The 23,471-nt window shown below is 36.0% G+C and overlaps 1 protein-coding gene across 1 annotated transcript in view; it reads left to right on the plus strand.

The window, feature by feature from the left end:
* LOC114646433 (coiled-coil domain-containing protein 39-like) overlaps positions 1–23,471 on the plus strand; it is a 37,760-nt gene that overhangs the window by 13,866 nt on the left and 423 nt on the right. The window contains exons 6-19 of the mRNA XM_028794615.2: positions 485–613; positions 1,058–1,249; positions 4,126–4,229; positions 4,404–4,536; positions 4,680–4,874; positions 10,588–10,752; positions 10,854–10,991; positions 13,340–13,548; positions 13,748–13,871; positions 16,775–16,934; positions 17,262–17,368; positions 18,429–18,569; positions 20,916–21,095; positions 21,423–21,514. Coding sequence (XP_028650448.2) covers positions 485–613; positions 1,058–1,249; positions 4,126–4,229; positions 4,404–4,536; positions 4,680–4,874; positions 10,588–10,752; positions 10,854–10,991; positions 13,340–13,548; positions 13,748–13,871; positions 16,775–16,934; positions 17,262–17,368; positions 18,429–18,569; positions 20,916–21,095; positions 21,423–21,514 — 2,069 coding nt within the window. The remainder of the gene's footprint in view (positions 1–484; positions 614–1,057; positions 1,250–4,125; positions 4,230–4,403; positions 4,537–4,679; positions 4,875–10,587; positions 10,753–10,853; positions 10,992–13,339; positions 13,549–13,747; positions 13,872–16,774; positions 16,935–17,261; positions 17,369–18,428; positions 18,570–20,915; positions 21,096–21,422; positions 21,515–23,471) is intronic.

A 23,471-nucleotide genomic window follows, 5' to 3' on the forward strand; every position in this document is an offset into this window, starting at 1 on the left:
GGGAAAGGTAGTGTTTCTTCCCAATGAAAAGGCGTATCCACAAGAATGAAAAGATTTGTTTGGTGTAAGTGAAATCCACATACGCGAGCGGCAGAGACATGAAGTGGCTGGCGTGTACTGCAGACCGGGGGGTTGGCGAGCGAAGCGAGCAGGGGGCAAAGCCCCCTAGTTCATTATAAATTTAATTAATACACTGAACAGAATGCAGACTGCTCCATTTCGAAATCCATGTGTGTTGATGTATTGTTATGAAATGCATAAGGATATTTTTGGTGAAAAGTGCAACAATTAACTTAACCAGCATATTTGGGGGATGTGTGAAGAAGCCCATAGTTATGTGACAAAATGTAAAAATATTACACAAGCAGCAACTAGGAGGGGAACTGAACTCTAGGTCTATAGCAGTTACTGAAATATGCTCTAGTACAATTATTCAAAAGACATTTTTAATTACATTGTACTGACTCTTGCCTTTTGGACCCAGATTGAGCTGGATAAAACCGCCGAAGATTTTCGTCGAGCCCATACAGAAAGAGAGAATCTTATTCAGCAGTGGGAGAGCACTATTGAACAGATGAGGAAGAGAGATCAGCAGATGGATCAGTGCTCACTGGTGAGAACCATTGTTCTGTGACAGACAGGAACTGACCTTATTCATAATATATACTTATTTAATTTGTAAAACATGAATTGTTGCATTTATGTTTTCATCATCATCATTAACAAACTCTATAGACAAATATAATCCAAGATATCCTGTAACTTTAAATATCAAGGGACTCCTTTTATAAACTGTAAGGGAACAACTGGAAAATAATGAGGGAGACATTTATTTAAAAGAAGCAGAACAGCATTGAAGTTAAGTCTGGGATGACCTGTGACTAGAATTCTGCTTGTGCTTAGATCCATGTTGAATGACTTGTCATGTCACACTGGGCCAGTGCAAGAGTGTAATTGTGGCATCCTGTTCTTTCATGCTATCACAAGGCTTTGGCTACCCTGCCTCCCTAAAATGTTTATTGAGACCATACCTTTTTTTTTTAATTTCCATATTCAGTGGCTTGCTGAAGTGAAGCAAGAAATCAGACAGAAAGAGGTGGTGATAAATGAAAAGCTTCAGTTCCTTGAAAATGAGGTGCAAAACAATAAGGAGTACGAAAAGAAAATTTCTACAGCAGAGAGACAGGCTGCTAAGCTGAGACTTGACTTCAAAGATCAGGAGAGAAACCGTTCACAGCTCCAGAGTGAGGTGGGTGTCGATAGCCAAATCAGACGTTTTCTTTCTTTTTAATTTTCTTGCTTTTTAGTCATTCTGGTGTGTGTTCAGACCCTAGTGTGTGTATTCTTAAAATAAGTACATAAATAGATAGATAAATAAATATATATATTATTCTACCTTTTTAAGTATTTATTTAAAGAATTTAAAGATCGATCGATCGATCTATCTATCTATCTATCTATCTATCTATCTATCTATCTATCTATCTATCTATCTATCTATCTATCTATCTATCTATCTATCTATCTATCTATCTATCTATCTATCTATCTATCTATCTATCTATGTGAAGAAGGATCAATGTTTTGAATTAAAATAAATATAATTATTTTACAAACAAAAAGAATCTTAATGGCATTGCAAGAATTACACGTCCTTCTCTATAAAATAGAAAAAAATTTATTGACAAAGAAAAAGGCAACAGTAATGAGGTTATAATGGAAAAGTGTGACAAAAATGCATTCAAAATAGATAAAAAGTTCATTTTTTTCAACATTTTCAAAGTGAATCTTGTTTTTAGAATGTTATTATAGAAATTGGAGTGAATATTTTTTATAAAAAATAATTATTTAATGAAAACAGTTTTACATTATCATTCTGTTGTTTTTATTCATCCATCCATATACTGAAATTTCTTGTCCAGTTCATAGTCTTAGGAAAGATACCAAAATGGACAAAACATCCATTCTCTACATGGCAGATTTTCATTACGTGTTGCTGTTAGCAATATAGAAAGTAATCTCTCTATTATAATAAAAAACATCTTGGGAAACGAGACGCAACTTTCAGAGAGACTTTCTGGAATAAAGTCCTGTGAGATGGAGACTTTTAACATGAGATTCTTTCAAGTCACACCATACTTACAACCTTTGGAAGCAAGACCACGGTCATCTAACCTTAGTCGTGTGAATGCTTTTGGCAGACACACTTCCTATGCTCTCAGCTCTTAGAACTTTTATCAGGACAATAATTGTATGCATTCTAGATGACACGTCAATGATTAAGCGAAGAAGAAAGAGCATGGACAAACATTCAAAAAAGTCGGTTTATTTATTAGAGAGGAAGAAACGATATTCAGTCACGGGCAGTTATATGTTGCGTTATCACGATGTAAGTCCAAACATGGAATCAAAATTCAATGCGATCTTGAAGAAATGTTACTTCCAAATATTATTTTTACTGAAGTTTTAAAGTAAAAGTGAAAATAATGCATATGTAACAATTCCCATGCAAATAACAATCTCTATAAATTGTATATCCGGTTAACCAAACCCAGGGGTGTACGAGCAAAGCGAGCAGGGGGCAGAGCCCCCTAGTACTTTGTAATTTTAAAAATAACTCAAAATTAGAAAATAGAAAACATAAAAAAAATCTAGACATTTGTATAATATGTTTTCTTTAACAAAAAAAGATTTTAAGCTAACAAAGTGGTGATATTGTGAAAGAGCAAAACAAGAGATGCTATAATTGCATGAACACACATAACAGGTGAGTGTTCTAGTTCCACATACATGGTTTAAATTTTAATAAATAATTCTGAAGCCCGGATATATATACATTTATATAGCTATGGTTTGGCTTATCACCTATAATCACAGAATTTCAAAATGGTAATCTCAGAGTGCATACTATATGCATGAAACTGCATTCCATGCAACTACAAGAGTGTTTTCATAATTCTTATATTATTTATTTAGATATCACACAGTCTTTATTTTATATGATGCTTAAGTAATCTACTATTAATCAAATTAATCTTTATCTTTTAATATAGGTCCATAAGTGTACTAAGCTGTAAATATTATGCACTGTATTATTGGAAGTGTGCCTGTCAGACTTTATTATATAGCCCATTTCATTACAGTTGCTTGCTTCAGTAATCATCTCGGTAATCATGGCGCAGCGATTATTACAGCAGCCCCACAATTTCAGGAGACTGGGATCAAATACCAGCCCAGTGACTGGCTACGTGGAATTTGTACAATCTTCCCAAGCTTGACTGGGCTTTCTCCGAGTTCTCAAATTTCATTACAAAGATGTACAGGTCAGGTTAAATGACATTTCAAAATTGAGCCAGTATGAATGCGCCCAGTGATAATTTTGACTTCTTCCCAGTCTTTCTAGAATATGTGGTATACAACCCAGATATTCAAAAAGTGGGTTTACAATTGAGACTTAAATAGAATAAATTTGAGCTCAATTTAACCAAAGTATTCCTATATTCTAATCAACATTCTTATAGTACCTTAAAAAATAAAGTATTGTGTTGCTTGACGTGAATTTTTAGATGCCAATCAGTTCTTCTTCAACTGCACTACAGCATCATTAATAAATGATTATCCATCCATCCATCCATTTTCCAACCCGCTGAATCCGAACACAGGGTCGGGGGTCTGCTGGAGCCAATCCCAGCCAACACAGGGCACAAGGCAGGAAACAATCCTGGGCAGGGTGCCAACCCACCGCAGGACACACACAAACACACCCACACACCAAACACACACTAGGGCCAATTTAGAATCGCCAATCCACCTAACCTGCATGTCTTTGGAATGTGGGAGGAAACCGGAGCGCCCGGAGGAAACCCACGCAGACACGGGGAGAACATGCAAACTCCACGCAGGGAGGACCCGGGAATCGAACCCAGGTCCCCAGATCTCCCAACTGCGAGGCAGCAGCGCTACCCACTGCGCCACCGTGCCGCCCATAAATGATTATTTATACTGTAAATCTTTTTTTTACTTTATTTACATTACTGAATTTCATTTACTTTTCTTTAAATAAAAAGGCAATTTAAAAGGAATTGATGTCACTTAATGTAAAACTTTAGTATCTTGTTTTTTCAGTTAGAAAGCTTAAAAGGAACTGTGGATAGGACTGCTACTGATCTAGAAACCATGAGAGCCCAAGTGACAAATCTGAAAAAGGACATTGTGGACAAAAACAAACAGTAAGCATTTAGTAAATCATATGAATGTATTTACTGTGTTAATTTATTTGTTTATCCATCCATCTGTCTATTTTAAATTACTGAAATTTAAAAAAGTAGGTTTAGGGCAATTACTGATGACATCATTTACACTTTGGGATAGTCATGTTACTAACACATTTATATTCTTAAAAGTCTGGAAACAGCTAAAGAAAATAACTCTGCTCTCCTTCACAAACTGAAAACTGTGAATGAGTCAACATTAAGTGCTGAGGAGAGATCAATCAGAATGGAAGAAGCGCTGAAAGAAATGGAGCAAAGTATCAAGGTGCCTGTTTTCATCTACAATCATCAACCCTTAATTTTGTTTTTAAAACCTTTTACTTCACAGTTTATGTGTATTCAGATTTGTACGCTTACATGAATGAAATTACATTAGGTCTGACTGATTTCTTTTATGCATTATCATAGGACATTGAAAACCAGTTCAAACATCTGAAGGAACTGCAGTTCAAGAGAGCACAAGAGCTACAAAGCCAAAAAGTCAAAGAGAAAAACATTTTGTCAGAAATAGCTGGCGGCAGAGCTGCTCTGCAAAATCTCAACAGCCGCCTGAATAAACTGGATCGAGATTCTATCCAACAGCAGCAACTTATTTATAGTCAGGTAGTGCATTTTCTGTAGTCATTATTTACTTTGTTAATTTCTAGCAAAACTTTAAATTGCATGCATTTAAAAGATATTCACTCATCCATTGGTGAATCCAGTTAATCCCATTTATTGGTTGTGGGCGCCTGGTCTTATCACATCATCGGCAGCCACAAGGCAGAATTCAGTCCATGACAGGGTGTCAGTCCATTTCCAGTACATGCTTAGATACACAGTCAGTTTATAGTTGACTGTATCCAATTATTAATCATTATTTCAATATAAATATGGGGGGGGGGGGGGCAACATATGGTAAACATGACAATGTTATATTGTTTAAGATGCAATATATATTTAAACTTTCAATAATTTTAATAAATTCTGTTTCAAAATGTATGGGCACCAAGGTAGCGTGGAGATTGGTGCTTTTTCCAGCTCCAGCATTCATGTGCATTGTCATTATCCACGTCAAGTTTGCAGTTCTCCTCCTATTTGTATGGATTTCCCTCAGTGTTTGGTCCCACGTCCCTAGAGACATGCAAATTGGGTTGATCAGTGACTGTACACCAGGGGTGTCAAAATGTGTGGCTGCAGGTTTTCGTGTCTAGGACTTTCTTAATTTGTAGCAATAACTGCTGGTACCTCAGCAGACTTTATTTTAATTGACTTTAATTGGGCTCATCATTGCTTCTTTTTTCCTTAACCAGTGGCCAACAGATTACCATTTTATTCAGGAGCTTCAAGCTTTGTTCCTATAAGTCCACTGCTTTGACTCTAGCCAGTTGTTTATTAGAAGTTAATTCTTGCTGATAATAAAATGTATTTATTTTTGTGACATCTTCATGCTCTATAGCGTTGATCCACGAAATTTGCCAAGGCATTTGCTTCTGCTGTTTTTCCACTGAAATTTTTACTTAAAAATTCACTATGCGGAATGCTTACAGAAAATATTTTTTTCCCCCTATGATTTTTTTGAGAGGCTAGTGTGATATCACAAACTGTGATACCTTCCTGATTTGTGTTGTGTATACACAGATATTTCATGCATGCATACTGTAAGCATACTCCACCTCATCCTTTATGGAGTATAGTAATTTTTAATTTACAGAGTACACATGCATGTGTGTCTTATTGGTACTCCAGCCAGATTTGCACCTTGCATGCATTTTATTAATAAAAAAAAACTTGCACTGTTTTCATTTGAGGGGTACAATAGCTGCCCATAATGAGAATATTACGAAAATACTTAATTGTTCTGTATAGATTCATTGTATATTGTGTTCTAACTACTGTATTAAGCATGCTATGTTCCAGGCTATGTAGTGCAGTAGTGACAGGAACAGCCCTCTATATATATATATATATATATATATATATATATATATATATATATATAATGCTGACCCCTTGCATCACATGCTCTATAGGTGTTAACTAGTTGTAGTCATAGGTGCTCAGGAGACACAGAGATAGCAAGAGATAAAAGATTCAAAGTATAATTTTATCTCAGGGAGGCACAGTGGTTAGCATTGCTGCCTTTCAGCTCAGATCACATTTTAGGCCACAATAATCATTCCAGTATAGATAGGGGACACTTGAAAGACCATTGTACCATTATAGTTGTCTTTATAGTTCAGTCCCTCCTACCCTATTGACTTCAATGCATGTCACAGAATTCTGCAAATTTCCCAAACATTTCCATGATTTCACTCCACTCTGGAGAAAGAGAATTCGACAGAGTTTGTTCACCACTAGTGTCCCCATCCAGATTTTTTTATGAACCATGGCAGTCAATATTTCTCATGTCTTCACTTTCTTTTTCATTCAAAAGCCAAACAATTAAGGATTCTTAATCTAAAAAGCAAGCCTTCAAAATGAAGGTAAAGTATGTTCCATTATAGCAGTAATTCAGTACATATTAAAAAAGTAATTGAAACAAAAACCTACAACTACTGTGGCCCAACAGGACTTGTGCTTGACACCTCAGCTCCAAATTGTCCTTTTTAAGTATGTATTTGTGCGAGTAGGCCCTGTGGTTGACTGCCACTCCACCTAAGGCTGGTTGCTGCCTTGTGTCCGATATGGATGGGATGTACTTCAGGCCCCATGGAATAAGCAGATTTAAAAATGTTCAGATTCGTACATGTATTATATTTTAAATGTGCTTGTTAGGTTAGTTGGCCTTGTTTTTTGATGGATGGGTGTCTTTCTCAGTGTTTGTTTTTTTTTAACCTTATGCCCACTGATGCAGAGCCACTTTGCAATGCAATCCAGGTATCAAAAAATGTATAGATGGATTATTTATCATGGGTAGCATAATGGCACATTGGTTAACACTGAGGACTCACAGCTCCAGGGACCAAGGTTATTATAGTTTTGCCTTTTTATATTAGTTGTTTTTGTATAGTTTTTCTGACCTTACTTGGAAATTCAGTTTAGATTTAGTTTTCCTTCATCGTGTATTTTTAGTTTTAGTTTAGTTTTTATTTCACAAAGACATTTCTATTTTATTTTTATATCTATTAGTTTCAGTTTTAGTAATTATAGCATGGAGTTTAGTTTTGTGTCACAATCAGACAGAATTGTACACTTAATGGATTTGGATATAATAGGAATTTAATGTTAGTAAACCAAGTAGTGTAGTAAGCTTCCACTACCTGGTTTTTATTTTTGTCTGATAAAAACAAGCAGAATCAAAACCAGATACTGAATATGAAAAATTTCACACAATTTTATAATTTTTAAAATATTTTCTATGTCATTTGTGCAGAACAAATCTGTGCTGACTGTTGGCACTTTTTATCTTTTTCTTTTATTGCACAACATGGGCCAATTTGTAATGAAATGTAGGTGAATTTTAAGGTTTGAGGGTTTTTTACTCTAAATGTCTACAGCACACAACATTTCCTGCTCCAAGACAATGTGCTTACAATTAATGCCTTCAATATTGTTTTTAAAAATCTGTCACACTGGGCTTTGTTATTTTCTACCAGCCATACTGATCTCTGATTCCATCTCAGGCACATACAATTTATAGACAGAATTTTGCCACCTGCAGGCCTGAAAAGATATCAAAAATCAGAAAACAGAATCTACTATGTTCTGACAGGTGTGATCATGAAAATCATGGGGGCTTAGGAAGAACAGGGCTCTTAGACTTGAATCAGTGTGTAGACCCCACCTAGCTGTATTGTGGGAAACAAAGAAAAACAAGCATGTAGTGTGATGGTCAGAGGTGGTAAGATTTGAATAGCCCACCATAAGAACAGTAAACCCTTAATGAGCAGGGCAAGAGTAGGTAATAAGAGTATGGACAGGCACAAAATGACGGAGACAGCATCTGCGATTAAGAACATATACATTATCTAAACGAGGGCGGCACGGTGGCGCAGTGGGTAGCGCTGCTGCCTCGCAGTTGGGAGATCTGGGGACCTGGGTTCGATTCCCGGGTCCTCCCTGCGTGGAGTTTGCATGTTCTCCCCGTGTCTGCGTGGGTTTCCTCCGGGCACTCCGGTTTCCTCCCACATTCCAAAGACATGCAGGTTAGGTGGATTGCCGATTCTAAATTGGCCCTAGTGTGTGCTTGGTGTGTGGGTGTGTTTGTGTGTGTCCTGCGGTGGGTTGGCACCCTGCCCAGGATTGTTTCCTGCCTTGTGCCCTGTGTTGGCTGGGATTGGCTCCAGCAGACCCCCGTGACCCTGTGTTCGGATTCAGCGGGTTGGACAATGGATGGATGGATGGACATTATCTAAACCTTTCACAATATCAGGTATTTTGAGTTATGAATATGAACTAAAAATGATAAATTAATAAGTATAGAATAAATACAAAAACCCATTAGTATGTTTTTTATCATTTGGCAGACTCTCTTCGCCTTCCTACCTTTGTTTGTATCGCCTCATTATTAAATGAAGTTTTTAAAGCAAAAGTGATTGGTCAGTAACAATATGCTGATCTTGTATGATGACCTTGTCAGTATCTCGATCAGTGTCGTTTTACTTTCAAAAATCGGGAGTGGTTTCCCATAGACTTTCTCATATACTTAGATATGCGGATGGATATTTGAGGAGTAAACTGCAAGACAATGATTATATTTTTATCTTATGTACATTAAAGAACCATGAACAAAAAATCAAATCAAATTAATATATTGAACAATTATAAAAGTAAAATTGAATAAATTGGACTCTGCAGCTGCATGAATAAAAAAAAAACAAAAAAAACTGAGTACGTGTTCAGGTAAAGTACTACTTCCGGGTGATGGATTTTTAAAGTTTTTTTTAACAATAGTTTCAGTTTTGATTTTAGTTTTCATTAACTATAATAACCTTGCCAGGGACTCTATGGAGTTTATGTGCTACACTGGTTTTCTTCAGATACTCAGCTTTCCTCTATTATTCCAGACGAATGCAGGTTCGCTTACTTAGTAACACTGAACGGGTCCCATATGGGTTTGTGCAGGAAAGTGTGCTACAATAAACTGGTGGTCTCTACTTACACCAGATGCAGCTCAGCTACAGTCCTTTTCCCTAAAAAAAAAAATCATAAAACCTTTGAATAATTAAATTAGTGTACATTTTTTTATAGTTATGTGAAAGCATTTATACACCTACATTAATAACCTCTCTCTCTCTCTCTCTCTCTCTCTCTCTCTCTATATATATATATATATATATATATATATATATATTATATATATATATATATATTAGGGGGCTCTGCCCCCTGCTCGCCAAACCCCGAGTTTGGTCCAGTGGAAATAAAAATTATTTATGTTGTTTTCATGGGAATTGTTACATATGCATTATGTTCACTTTGTATTTTAAAACTTCCGTAAAATTTCTTTAAACACTTGTGTTCTTTTGCGTTTCAACATACTTAATCTTTTAAATGTGGTCTGTGAGACATGTGTTTAATGACTTTGTACCATAATTCAGGACAGGTTTCTGTTTGGAATCTCAGCACAGACAAAACGATCTACATCATCAGCAGTTAATAATTTATTTTGCAAAGTAACCAATAAATGCATGTGAAGCAAACCTCGTTTTTGAAATTCGATGGTGTAAATGTATGCTCTGATTTGCTCGAACACCGTTTCTAGTTCATTCAATAAAAATAACACTTTCTGATAAAACAATCTACTTACGAAAGTGGGAATATCCAGAGCCAATGTAGCCGGTGGCATTGTTCTCAAGAATCTACGCATTTCTGGCCATTGTGGATTGCACATCATTGTAATAAATAAATCTGGCCGACCGATAGTTCAGGATATTGCCATTGCATTATGATATAACTGTTGCCATGCTCTTGGACTGCCTTGATATGATGATGGGTATATTACTGCTTTACCTTTTTTGAATTTTCTGAACTATTGATATTTGAATTTTGAATGTGATCAATGAGACCTTGCATATGTTCCATCCATCCATTATCCAACCCACTATATCCTAACTACAGGGTCACGGGGGTCTGCTGGAGCCAATCCCTGCCAACACAGGGCGCAAGACAGGAAACAAACCCCGGGCAGGGCGCCAGCCCACTGTAGTGCATATGTTCCGTTCTAAGTTTATATATATAATATATAATGATATATATATGTACTGTATATAAATGAAACTCAGGACGTTTATGCCATCAGAGCATAGTCCCATACAATTAGAAGGTTGTACAACTTGCCACTAATATAAAAAGATGAGATTTTACAAGGGGGAATCCCCACTTCTGTTAACAGGATTTCAAGATTCAACAACTGGAGAGAAAGTTGGGCAGGCTGAAAGGTGATGTGAACACTGAGGAGAGACAGGCCATAGAAGCCAAGGTGACTGAGCTCACCAACACACTGGAAGAGAAGAAAGCAACTAGTAACTTGCTGACAACACAACTTAAGAAGCTGCAGGTTTGAAGCATTTTGTAACTTTATTATTATTCTAATGACAAATGAAGCTAAAAATAAAGTGCATTTATTTAATATCTTAATAGCTATCTTTCCTATTCTAGGATGATGTCCGTTTTGTTAAAAAAGAACTGGAAAAAACAGGATCTGAGAAGAATGATCTTGACACAAAAAACCAGGAGCTGAACCTTTTCATTGAAATCTCAGGGAAAGAACTGAAGAAGATTAAGCAAAATAAACAGGTAATGGCAGAGGTTTTGGATTTTTGGATTCATCCATATGTTTAAATTATGTGTTATGGAAAGCCTGACTTTATTTTTGCAGTTTTGGAAAGATTCACTGGTAGGTCATTCCCACAATGTACTGGTTTCTGTTTCAACTCATTTTCATCGTACTTTATTAAAATATACTATTAATGAACTCTTTTTTCTGACCCTGCTTATGCTGACTTAGGATCTTGGAGAGGCAGTGCACAGCAGCATCAAGAACAAGGCAACTACCAGCTCTGGACAGAACATAAGTCATTCTTAGGGCACACTCACCCACACATCCTTAAATTGTGCATTTAATGGAATACTAAAGCAATGGAAATTTAAGCAACATATGTGACTTAATGGAGGAATGTGGTGATCACATCCTGTAATATGTATCTTTGTACAATACTGGTTTGAATGGTAACGCAATGTGAGGTCTGCTGCTTCACAGCTGTGTTCTGGGCTCAAGTGGCAAACCTAGTCATTGTGACTGTGGTGTTTGCACATTCTCCTTGTGTCTGCATTGATCTTCTTCCTACATCCTCAAAGATGGGCAGCTTACTCAAAGCTGGCCACATGCTGTTAATGGGCCCTATAATGGACTGGTCCCTAGTCCTGGGCTGTTTCCTGCTGTGTGCCAAGTGTTGCTGGGATAGACTCTGGCTCCCCTCAACCCAGAATTAAGCAGGTTTGAGAATGATACAGTATAGCCCTAAACTAAATTCATTTGATTCATTACACTATTTTAGGCACGTCTCCCGTGTATGGTGAAATCTGATTGGAGTAAATATCCTGGACCAAGACTAGGAAGTCATATTTTAGATTTTGCCTTTCTGAAAACAGGAAGCATATAATGGCACTGAATACTGCAACCATGCTCTGTCCACTGTCCACATGTAATAAAAAAATAAGTTTGTTTTTTAAAGATAATCAAGTTAGTGGGTCTCAAGGGTTTTACATAAACACAATTCCCTGGCTGCCCTGCAGGTTTCCACTCCCTACTGACTGTGTATGTGTAGTTAAGTCTTCATGCTGGGGTCCTCAGTCACACAATTTCAGATTTCTGTTCAGCCAATTCAGTGGTGCAGTATACTTCATTTTAATTTTATTTCATTTGCTTTTTAATATTCAGAACCATTAAATGCTTCATATTTTCAGAAAAGCAAAATCTACCATAGAAGTTTCTAATCTTGCTCCAACAGATTTACTCCAACCAATTTATTAATTAAAAGCCAAAGAAATTTTAATAAAACTGCTAATGCTGACATTCTTCCATGTTCTAATATTTTAGATTTACACTTTTCTTGGGATGGAATTCAAATGCTTTCAGGGTTAAACCAGATGCATACTTCTCAACCTCCTATTTTTTTTCTCTAACTTCTTTCAAACTCATTTATTGAAAAAGATAGTTTATGATAATAAGCACAGATGTAAACAGGACCAACACAGCTGGCAAACTGTTAGTTCACCGGCTAGCTGCTTCCTTGTTGTTAACTTGGAACTGAAAAACATAAGTTATAACTGAATACAGCCATGTAAGAGTTAAAGAGGCAATTCAACATTTCTAATCTGAAGAAATAAGAGAATGAGAATTGTGCCCAAAAAAGTATGCAACATTAGCAGGAATAACTGGCATCTAATTAAGAAACTGGAATAAAAAAATGCAGACACTAACACTGAGAACTCTTATCAGATAACCAAAAAAAAAAACAACTGAGTGACTAGTAGTATAAAGGCATTGTTTAATTTTTTAATATGTTTTATTTCCTATAAAGATTTTAACATGATGCCTAAACTGCTAATCAGACATATGGTATATCTCCACTACTGAGAGTAAAGAAAGAAAAAAAAATAACCTGAAATATCCAAAAGGTTCAGTGTTTAATCAAAATATATTACAAAATATATTACTAAAAACAATCTTTCACTAAAGTCTAAAAAAGCAAGAAACAAGTGGGTACCATGCTCTGTCCACAGGAGGGCAAGTAGTAGTTACCTTCCGATTTCTTAAGTCGGAGTTCTGACAAATTTAGTGCCATGCTCATGGTCACAGAATATCGGTGGTTGTATAAGCAGTCCCATGAGTCATTTTCTTTTATCAGTTTGTGTAAACTGTGCTGTTAAACAATACATACAGAGGCAAATGGAAAAAACATATCAAAGCATGCAAAATCCACAAGGTTGGGCATGTCTCACCTAGAATCCAAAGGCAAACCCTTTCCCTGAAGCATGGTATCCCATCAGCCACCTCCTCCACCAGTGCCATCTGAACACAGAAGAAAGATGATTGCATTAATCATCTGTAATAATCCTGTCATTTTGGAATTTTGTTTTAGGACTCAATGGTTGACATCAACATTGTGAAACTGCACATTAAGCGTCTACGGGACCTACTGTATAGTAAGGCAGACCATGTTCTTTCCTTGGAAAAAAGAAAACTTCAGTTACAGAATGCTATGAAAGAACGAGCAGAAGATATAAAGGTGCATCAGGAAATGCTGCAAACTCAGCTCAGGCTAGTAGACCAGGAGCGCCAAGGGCTCAGGTGAGATTCACAAGTAACAAAAGTCAATTTTTCAGTTGTCCAAAGAAGAATCTTTAAATAGATTATATCAGGCCTGTGTGTGATCCATGTTTACTTGTGCTAAGTAAATAATCAGCCATAAACATAATTAACATCAAAAGATCAAGTGAACAGTAGGATTCCCTTAAACAAAATTAATTCCTCATTTACTTTTTTTTAGTGCAGAACTGCACGACAGACTTTCCAAAATTGATAAATTAAGGAAAAGATATGAGATTATTATGGTTTCCATGGCACCCCCTGAGGGAGAAGAGGATAAATCGCAAGCTTTTTATGTTATTAAGGTATAGAATCATCTCATCATACTATGTTTACCTGTATCTGTGTGTATACTAAATATACAATATATATCAGTTATATGTGATATATGGATGCATGAAAAAATATTCCGGTGCATGGGGAGGACTACTGCTCTGGTTTTAGCAACAACAGCAAATGTAGTCAGGAGAAGCTAATGAGAAGTCTCAATTCACAATTGTTTTTGTGTAAGTGGTTCTATAACATGTGTGCTTGATGTAAAGAAGATATGGTCTTCATTGAAGCTGTATGCCCATACATTCTCCCTCAAGTTGACCTGTGAGGGATTCATGGAACAATATCCCTTTGCAAGTACTCATCCAAAACATTCAATCCAGTAGTTCATGAAAAAGTAGAGTACAGTACTATTTGTGTGAGTAATGCACTGGAACCAAGAAACCCTTCCATCTGTAAACCAGTAGTTGTCCCCGACATCATGGATGATAAATGGAAAGATGCTCTTAAAAGTCAATGTGGTAGATATTTGCACGTATTCTGATGATTTGTAGGCTTCTTTTTCATATGTCACCTGTTAAGTGTATGTGTAAATATGTATATATATCACAGTATATATACACACACACACAAGTGCATCTCAATAAACTAGAATATCATCAAAAAGTTAATTTATTTCAGTAATTCAATTGAATAAGTGAAACTCATATATTATATAGATTCATTACACAGAGTGATATATTTCATTGCTTTATTTCTTTTCATTTTGCTGATTACGGCCTACAGGTAGTGAAAACTCAAAATTCAGTATCTCAGAAAATTAGAATATTACATAAGACCAAAAAAAAAATGATTTTAAATATAGAAATATTGGCTTACTGGAAATATGTCCACGAATGCACTCAATACTTGGTCGAGCTCTTTTTGCATGAATTACTGCATCATGGAAGCGATCAGCCTGTGGCACTGCTGAGGTGTTGTGGAAGCCCAGGGTGCTTCGATAGCGGCTTTCAGCTCGTCTGCATTGTTGGGTCTGATGTCTCTCTCTCTCTCATTACACTATATATTACTAAATTAATATATACACATTATGTATGTGTATCTATATACAGTATATTACATAACTATATATATATATCTATATATATACAAATTCAGCATATGTTTGTATGTATGTATGTATCTCCTTTAGAATTTTAATGTACGCTATTCCATTAAAAGTGGCCTGTTGAATAAATTAGAGAATTTATTATGCGATAGGTTTTGTGGACACTTTTTTTTTTTTTTTTTAATTCGTTCTAGTTTTGTTTTCTTTCACAAAAGAGATATAATGACCAACAAGATACTTCCAGGACTGTGGAGTATGAGAGGTGACTGAAGAGAAGATACATATTTTTTAATTTAAACAAATAGAAATTAAGAGAGGACATGATAGAACTGGTATGACAGATGCCAGATGTTACTTTAAAAGTTCAACAAGGAAATGGGGTACAGGTGGATGCTGGTAAAGGGTACATTTCACACAAAAATGGGAAAGATCACAGAATGCATGGAATAAGTTAACAAGCAGTATGGCAATGAGTAGTATTTAGGGCCATTCAAATTTTGTGTTGGTGACATTTTTGAAGCAGTTAAATAAATGGCCTGTTCAGGTCTAAACATTTTTAAAATGTTATTAATTTTATACGTTGTTTTATAACAAATGAGACAAAAATCAATCAAGGATGCAATCAATACTTCTTCCCATAAACCTCTATCACCCAATGAACTGAGCATTTCTATTTCATGAAAAAAATCTGTTGTTGTTTGTTAACACTCTTGACGTGTTTACATTCTTAGTCTAGTCCTTAAATATGTTAGTTTTTTGTTTGTGTTTACTAATCTTAGACCCAACTGTACTACTCATTTTGTAATTTCATATTGAACTTCCTTCTAAAGTATTTGCTGATCTAAAATCTGAATATCCTTTTCTTTTGGTCTTTGCGAGAACAGCATGACTTTCAAGCTGAAGTTATTTCTTTACAATCATGGTATATATTAGTTTGCCACATTAAAAAGCATTCTAAAGTGAAGCATATTTTATAAATTTTAAAAAACTCACCTGCTTTTGTGTCATAACTCCAACTATAACAGCCACTGCAAGCAAATAACCAAGCAAGATGCAGTATGTAGCCTTACCTTGGAAGAACCACAGCAAGAATGTGTGATAAAATGTATTATTGCCAGTTTACTGTTGTTGTCCCAAGCATGCCTCAGAAATACAGAAGGCACATTTTCTTAAGTCGAAACCTTTGTTCCTTCAAAGTGGAAATATTCAGTAAGTTTTAAGGCTACTTTTCACACGGTGACCTCGGTACCCTTTAGCTCCATTATAAAATGGAAGAGTAGCCCAGGGAATTTTTAAAACATTTATAAAATATGATTTCACTGTAGAACAGTTTTATGTAGCAAATTAGTATAAATCAAGATACTGAATAACTTGGAAAAATACCAAACTTATCTTTTAAGAACAATTTGTTGTTTCCCATGTGGTCAAGTATCACAGAATGGCCTTTCACATTCACAATCAATTTTAGGGATCAGTTATTAATTCTAATGTTCTTTTACTTTGCCATTTATTTTTATGTGAAACAAATTATTTGTCCCCTCAAAACATTCTGTATTTCTGAGGTTATTTCTGCAGTTATTTTTTCAGACAGACAGACAGAAAGAACTTTTATTCATTCCATGGGGTGAATTTGGCTGAGCCAATTTTAGATATGTCAAGTGTCTATATAAGTGTGATCAAAATTTTTTTCTTACATTTGTAATGCAATAATTCCTATACCCTTATTTTTTGTTTACTGTAAACAGCAATGTTTGCACATTTTTCCATAAACAGTTTGATAAATGTAATGTTTATTAAGGCCTTAGTTCTATAACCTGTATATTGTAGGCTGCACAAGAGAAAGAGGAGCTTCAGCGTGAAGGGGATGAACTGGATGCTAAAATCCGCAAGGCAGAAAAAGAAATAAGAGCCTTAGAAAATACACTGCATGTCATCAATAGCCGGAATTCGACCTACAGAAAATCTTTTAATAAAGTCACAGAAACAAGTGGGTATGATGTAGCATTTCTACAGTAAGTGCTCGCCGTTGGTCACACTGCAGAATTCCACCACCTCTCATGCTGAGAGTTTATATTCGTATTAACATATCAGTCTGCACTATACTGGTCTTCACTATATTGTTGAGAAGACAAATACTGCTGAAAAACACATCTATAAGCCAGCCTTAACCTTCATCCATTATTTTTATAACTAGTCTTACTTGCTTGTAAACAGTCACTAGTCAAGGAAAATCCAAAATGTATTGAAACAGCAACTTTCATTCCTAATAAACACATACACATTTTTTTTGATATTTTTTTTGGTTAAATAATAGGTGAAGAATATGAAGAAAAACTGAAACTCGAGGAACAAAAGAGAGCAGTGGAAGAGAAATACAAATACAAAAAAAGACAAATCCGTGAGCTACAAGAAGATACAAAGGTAGTTTTTTTTTTTAACAATGCGTAACATATTATATATACATTACCCATACTGTAAGTGCACTGGTGTGAAAAAAGGGAATACATATAGGTGGCATGACAATGGAATCCATTGTGTAATAGAATTATCTTTAAATCATTTTATATTCTTCTTTTTCCTCTTGCATCAATTTTTATTTTACAGATGCATGTCATTGCAGGATGCTTTCCATAGCAAACAAGAGTACTTTCAAAAATAAAGAATAAATACAACAGCTTTCAAAAATATTACATGTAAAGTATACATAATTGCTTCAGGATTAGTACAGTTGTTACTGAAGAATTGAATAGGAAGACGCAATTTGGAAAACTTTGAGATTTACAAACAAGTTCAGGGAGCACCTTCTGGAGAACAAGGGCTGCAAAGCATTTGGAATTTTGAAAAGGCCACCATTGAATGATTTTAGGGGACTTTCAGGTTGATACGATAAGAGTAACACTGAACAGCAATCTGCACAGTTTAGTAAATCAGGAGAATGGTTTTGAATATAACAGAATGGGTGAATGTGTGCTTGGCGAGTGAGCACATTGACAGCAGTGATTCATACTTGTTACAGGTCATTGATATTTCAAACAGGGAGACCAATAAAAGAAAGAAATGGAATAATCCAGGTGAGATTTCATGAAGGCATAGTAGAATGATTCTGTATCAGATAAGGAGAACAACATTTATGTATATAATTTTTGATTTTCATACAAAAGTGTAGCTTAGAGCATTTTACATCAAGTAAAATAAGAATTACAATTACACAAAAAAACCCAGATAGGACAGTATAAATGAATAAACTACAAATGGAAGAGTTCCTAATGGAATTGAGCATAACTTAAGTTACACAAAAGCAGACAGCAGTCTAAATTTTAAGAGGAAAGGAGAGGTTGGGAGCATGCGCTGATGGCACATTGATCGACCCACCTGGATTGGAACCCAAGTGAAGTGGGTGACACCTTTAAAAGGAAAATACCTAAATTCTGCCTGTATATTCCAGAAACTGTCAACTTGTACAATGTTACTTTTATTACAGGCAATGACCACCACACTCGAATCTCTAATCAGTGATGAAAGGACACAGCTTGAAGGAAATAAGGAGATGGAAAGTAAGATTCTGAACTTGACTAAGGAGCTGGAGTCTCAAAAGGAAAAGCTAGAGAGAGTAAAGAAACAGGTAGGTGAGAAGACAGACTTCTAATACAAAATTTACTATCATTTTAAATTTCCTGATACTCTGCTGTGATGCTGAGCAAAGTTCACTACTTGACCTTTTTTCCAGTTTATTTTTTGTTATCAAATTTATATTCAGTATCCAAATACAAATTAGAGTAAAACACACACAACAAAGAAAATGTCAGCATACTGTACAGTATGTAACAACATACAACACCACAGTTTGTTAGTGGGTAAAGTGGCGAGAAATATGTTGGTGATCCCTGGAGAAGTTTGTGTAGCATAACTTGCCTTGGTTATGGAGGATCTTTTAGTGAAAGGCATGAAGAAGTAGCAGCAAGTATGTACCAAGACTGAAGGTCTATAAGTTGGAGGATGAGTGCAAGAAGTAAATTTGTTTAAAAATATTGGTAGCAAGTGTGAAATAAATTTCAGAATCATCTGGTTTAAATGGCAAAAGGGAAGTGATGAAAAATGTCTAATTCAAAACAGCAAAAGAAATCTCCAGTTGGATAAAGGGACCACCACCCAGACAAAAAGGAAACGTGGTGGTAATAAGTTGAGGTAGAAATGGCTATAGGGTGAATGATTAGAAGCTATAAGGAGTGACAGGGTAAAAAACAGGCAAAAAGTAACAAGGCAACCTATTAGGAAAGCCAAACAAAATGGTAGAAGGGCAGTTGCAACAATGCATTCCAGAATACAAAGGAAAGGGTGATCTACTGAAATGAGAGTCTTAACAAGTGTTCAGGATGTGATACAAAAGATGATGTGGGCATTGAGGAGGTTAATTATGGATTAATGGTGTTTGTGGTTGATGTCAATGCACCAAGTAGTAAGGACAGTATATGGTGATAGCGCGAGTTCTGAGACAAAAGTGAGACTGCACCTCAGATCTGTTCGGAGTCTGTTCCTTTTTGTTATAGTGATAGAGGTGGTGACCAGACAAGTGTATGAAGGATTGTTGTGGAAGATTTGGTATGGTGATGACAAAAAATGTTGTGGATTAAAAAAAATACTGAAATGATAAGATGGTTTGAATAGGAAAGACCAAGGTGATTATTGCAGACATTTGGGCAAGAGGTGTGGAAGAGATGGGCATATGGCTATGGCTTGTTCAGTATATGGTGAGTGCATAATGGACGCAGTGGTGTAAAGGGTAGTCTACAGGCAGGAAAAGTGACCTTTGTTGGTATAAAGTGTGTGAGAGGGGTGCAGAATGCTGATGTAGTTAGTGTAAATTTAGATATCGGTAATGGAGCTGTATTGAAAATTGCTCATTTTGGTAGCTGATATTTTGAATGCAGAAATAAAAATGCAGGCAAAGTAGTGATAGCCAGGTGTGAGAGGTGCATGTAAGAAAATCTGGAAATTGTCTTTCATTCTGACTCCTAAAGGTGTCTTGCTCTAAGGGAAATGTTTATGAAATCTGAGAGATAAGTAGTATCCTCTATGGGAGTGAGACATGGGACAGATGTGTGGAGTGTCAGAGTTGACAGGAAGGTGAATGCTGAGTTATGATAAAAACTTTGTGTGGAGTTGGAAGGTGTTGCACTGGATAGAAACAGATTAAGATGGTTTAAAAATGTGAAGCAAAAGGTGGTTGTTGGCTGAAGAGGTGCATCAAGATAGAGAGGGGATATAACACCCTAGACTGGAGGGCAAAGAGGACATGGTTCAAAATGGTATTACATGATATGAAAAGATTGGGTGTCACTCCAAAAGATGCCAAGGAGTGAGGAGAAAAAAATATGTGCAGGGCAAGTAACCAATTTGGGTAAACCTTTGAAATGGCTGTTACAGAATAACCATTTACATAAACCCTGTTCCTGTAATAATTATACATATCCATATGTTATCAGACACTGCACACTGTGTGATAATAATTTTTATACTGGATTATTTTTCATGTGCTATCAATGCTTGTTTTGAATATTTATTTCTAATTATTTTTATTATCATGTTATTTAATAGATGCATTTTCTTGTATGGAGCAATAATGAATACATGAATGTTCAGTGCTGCTTTAAAAGCGGACTTAAGTTTCTTCTCTATATGTAGCATTAAACCATTCCTATTTCTATTACAAGTTTTGACTCTTTTCCTGTTTTACTTATTATCCACTGTAAACTGATTTCTAATTTTTTTTTTAAATAAGAAATTTTTAAACACAGATAAAGCTGTATGCATATAATACAAGAGTGTGTATGCCAAAAAGCACACATCAGTTATAAAAAATCTATAGACATTCTGCTTTAATGTGAAAACTATGGGTCTACATACAGTAAAAGCAAAATGTTTAAAATGTATCAAAAGACTTTTAACACCACTGTCCTTCTGCAATCAGTGTGCAAAACTGGCCAGAGAAATTCAATCTGCAAAACACAGTGGAACTGAAATTCCAGCAGAACAAGATATACGCCTGCGTGAATTAAGAGATTTTAACAAGTCCATTAACAAGTTATTGGTTGAAGCGATGACTGACCACTCTGACCTGTCGTCTATACTTCAGATATATTTTCAACAGGTTTGTCAATTATTTTTTCTTTGGAGAGTTATAACAGGCCAATTCTATTTGATTTAAAATCAATGTATTAAACATTTTCAATTGTGTTTTTCCTAAAGGTTTAGTCCTATATAATTAGTACTGTAATCAGCCAAAATAAAATTAAGAACATTTATATGGAAAAAAAAAACTTTAGAAAAAACAAAACAGATAAATAATTATCCTGAACTTAGACCAAGATATCTCAAGAGCTTCTGTTAGTATTGGGTGTATTCATGGGCAATATTTAAAGATACGCACCTAGATCTTTTGTTCACTATTTATTCCTACATTTTCTTCACATCTAAGGCTCAGCTACCACTACCAACATCAATTTCAACCCCTGGTAGTAGGCAGAGTTCACGGCTTTCATCATCCAGGAGCTCCATATCCTCCGGCAGGTTAGTACAGGACCCTCAAATTGCATTAACTAGATAAGTAGAAATCTAGGTTACCAGATGTACTTGTAAAATTTGGACATGGGAAATTCAATATTCTGATTTGTAAATTGTAAATTGACAACGTGACTACATGACTTGGATGAACCCCAATATGGTTTCTGTAGGAGGGTACATCAGTGTGATGCTGGCACAATCTCAGTATGTACAGGTGCTGGTCATAAAATTAGAATATCATGACAAAGTTGATTTATTTCAGTAATTCCATTCAAAAAGTGAAACTTGTATATTAGATTCATTCATTACACACAGACTGATGTATTTCAAATGTTTATTTCTTTTAATGTTGATGATTATAACTGACAACTAATGAAAGTCACAAATTCAGAATCTCGGAAAATTAGAATATCAATTAAGACCAATGCAAAAAAAGGATTTTTAGAAATGTTGGCCAACTGAAAGGTATGAACATGCAAGGTATGAGCATGTACAGCACTCAATATTTAGTTGGGGCTCCTTTGGCCTGGATTACTGCAGCAATGCGGCGTGGCATGGAGTCAATCAGTCTGTGGCACTGCTCAAGTGTTATGAGAGCCCATGTTGCTCTGATAGTGGCCTTCAGCTTTTCTGAATTGTTAGGTCTGGTGTATTGCATCTTCCTCTTCACAATACCCCATAGATTTTCTATGGGGTTAAGGTCAGGCGAGTTTGCTGGCCAATCAAGAACAGGGATACCATGGTCCTTAAACCAGGTACTGGTAGCTTTGGCACTGTGTGCAGGTGCCAGGTCCTGTTGGAAAATGAAATCTGCATCTCCATAAAGTTCGTCAGCAGCAAGAAGCATGAAGTGCTCTAAAACTTCCTGGTAGATGGCTGCGTTGACCTTGGACCTCAGAAAACACAATGGACCAACACCAGCAGATGACATAGCACCCCAAACCATCACTGACTGTGGAAACTTTACACTGGACCTCATGCAACGTGGATTCTGTGCCTCTCCTCTCTTCCTCCAGACTCTGGGGCCTTGATTTCCAAAGCAAATGCAAAATTTACTTTCATCAGAGAACATAACTTTGGACCACTCAGCAGCAGTCCAAAGGCGAGACGCTTCTGACGCTGTCTCTTGTTCAAGAGTGGCTTGACACAAGGAATGCGACAGCTGAAACCCGTGTCTTGCATACGTCTGTGCGTGGTGGTTCTTGAAGCACTGACTCCAGCTGCAGTCCACTCTTTGTGAATCTCCCCCACATTTTTGAAAGGGTTTTGTTTCACAATCCTCTCCAGGGTGCGGTTATCCCTATTGATTGTACACTTTTTTCTACCACATCTTGTCCTTCCCTTCGCCTCTCTATTAATGTGCTTGGACACACAGCTCTGTGAACAGCCAGCCTCTTTAGCAATGACCTTTTGTGTCTTGCCCTCCTTGTGCAAGGTGTCAATGGTCGTCTTTTGGACAACTGTCAAGTCAGCAGTCTTCCCCATGATTGTGTAGCCTACAGAACTAGACCGCTTTTGAAGGTGTTTTGAGTTAATTAGCTGATTAGAGTGTGGCACCAGGTGTCTTCAATATTGAACCTTTTCACAATATTCTAATTTTCCGAGATACTGAATTTGGGACTTTCATTAGTTGTCAGTTATAATCATCAACATTAAAAGAAATAAACATTTGAAATACATCAGTCTGTGTGTAATGAATGAATATAATATACAAGTTTCACTTTTTGAATGGAATTACTGAAATAAATCAACTTTGTCATGATATTCTAATTTTATGACCAGCACCTGTATACAGAGAGTTTCTGCTATTGGAGTCCTTAGACATGCAGATGCTCAACCCCCACCTGAATTTTCTGCCAAGATAAGCTCTGACTCCACATTATCACAAGAACAGAGCTATGGGATAAACCCCATTCAGAACGTTTTGCAAGTTAAAAATAAGTATAATAGTTCTATACTGATT

Source organism: Erpetoichthys calabaricus, chromosome 2 (genome assembly GCF_900747795.2).
Source record: "Erpetoichthys calabaricus chromosome 2, fErpCal1.3, whole genome shotgun sequence".
Lineage (NCBI taxonomy): Eukaryota > Metazoa > Chordata > Cladistia > Polypteriformes > Polypteridae > Erpetoichthys > Erpetoichthys calabaricus.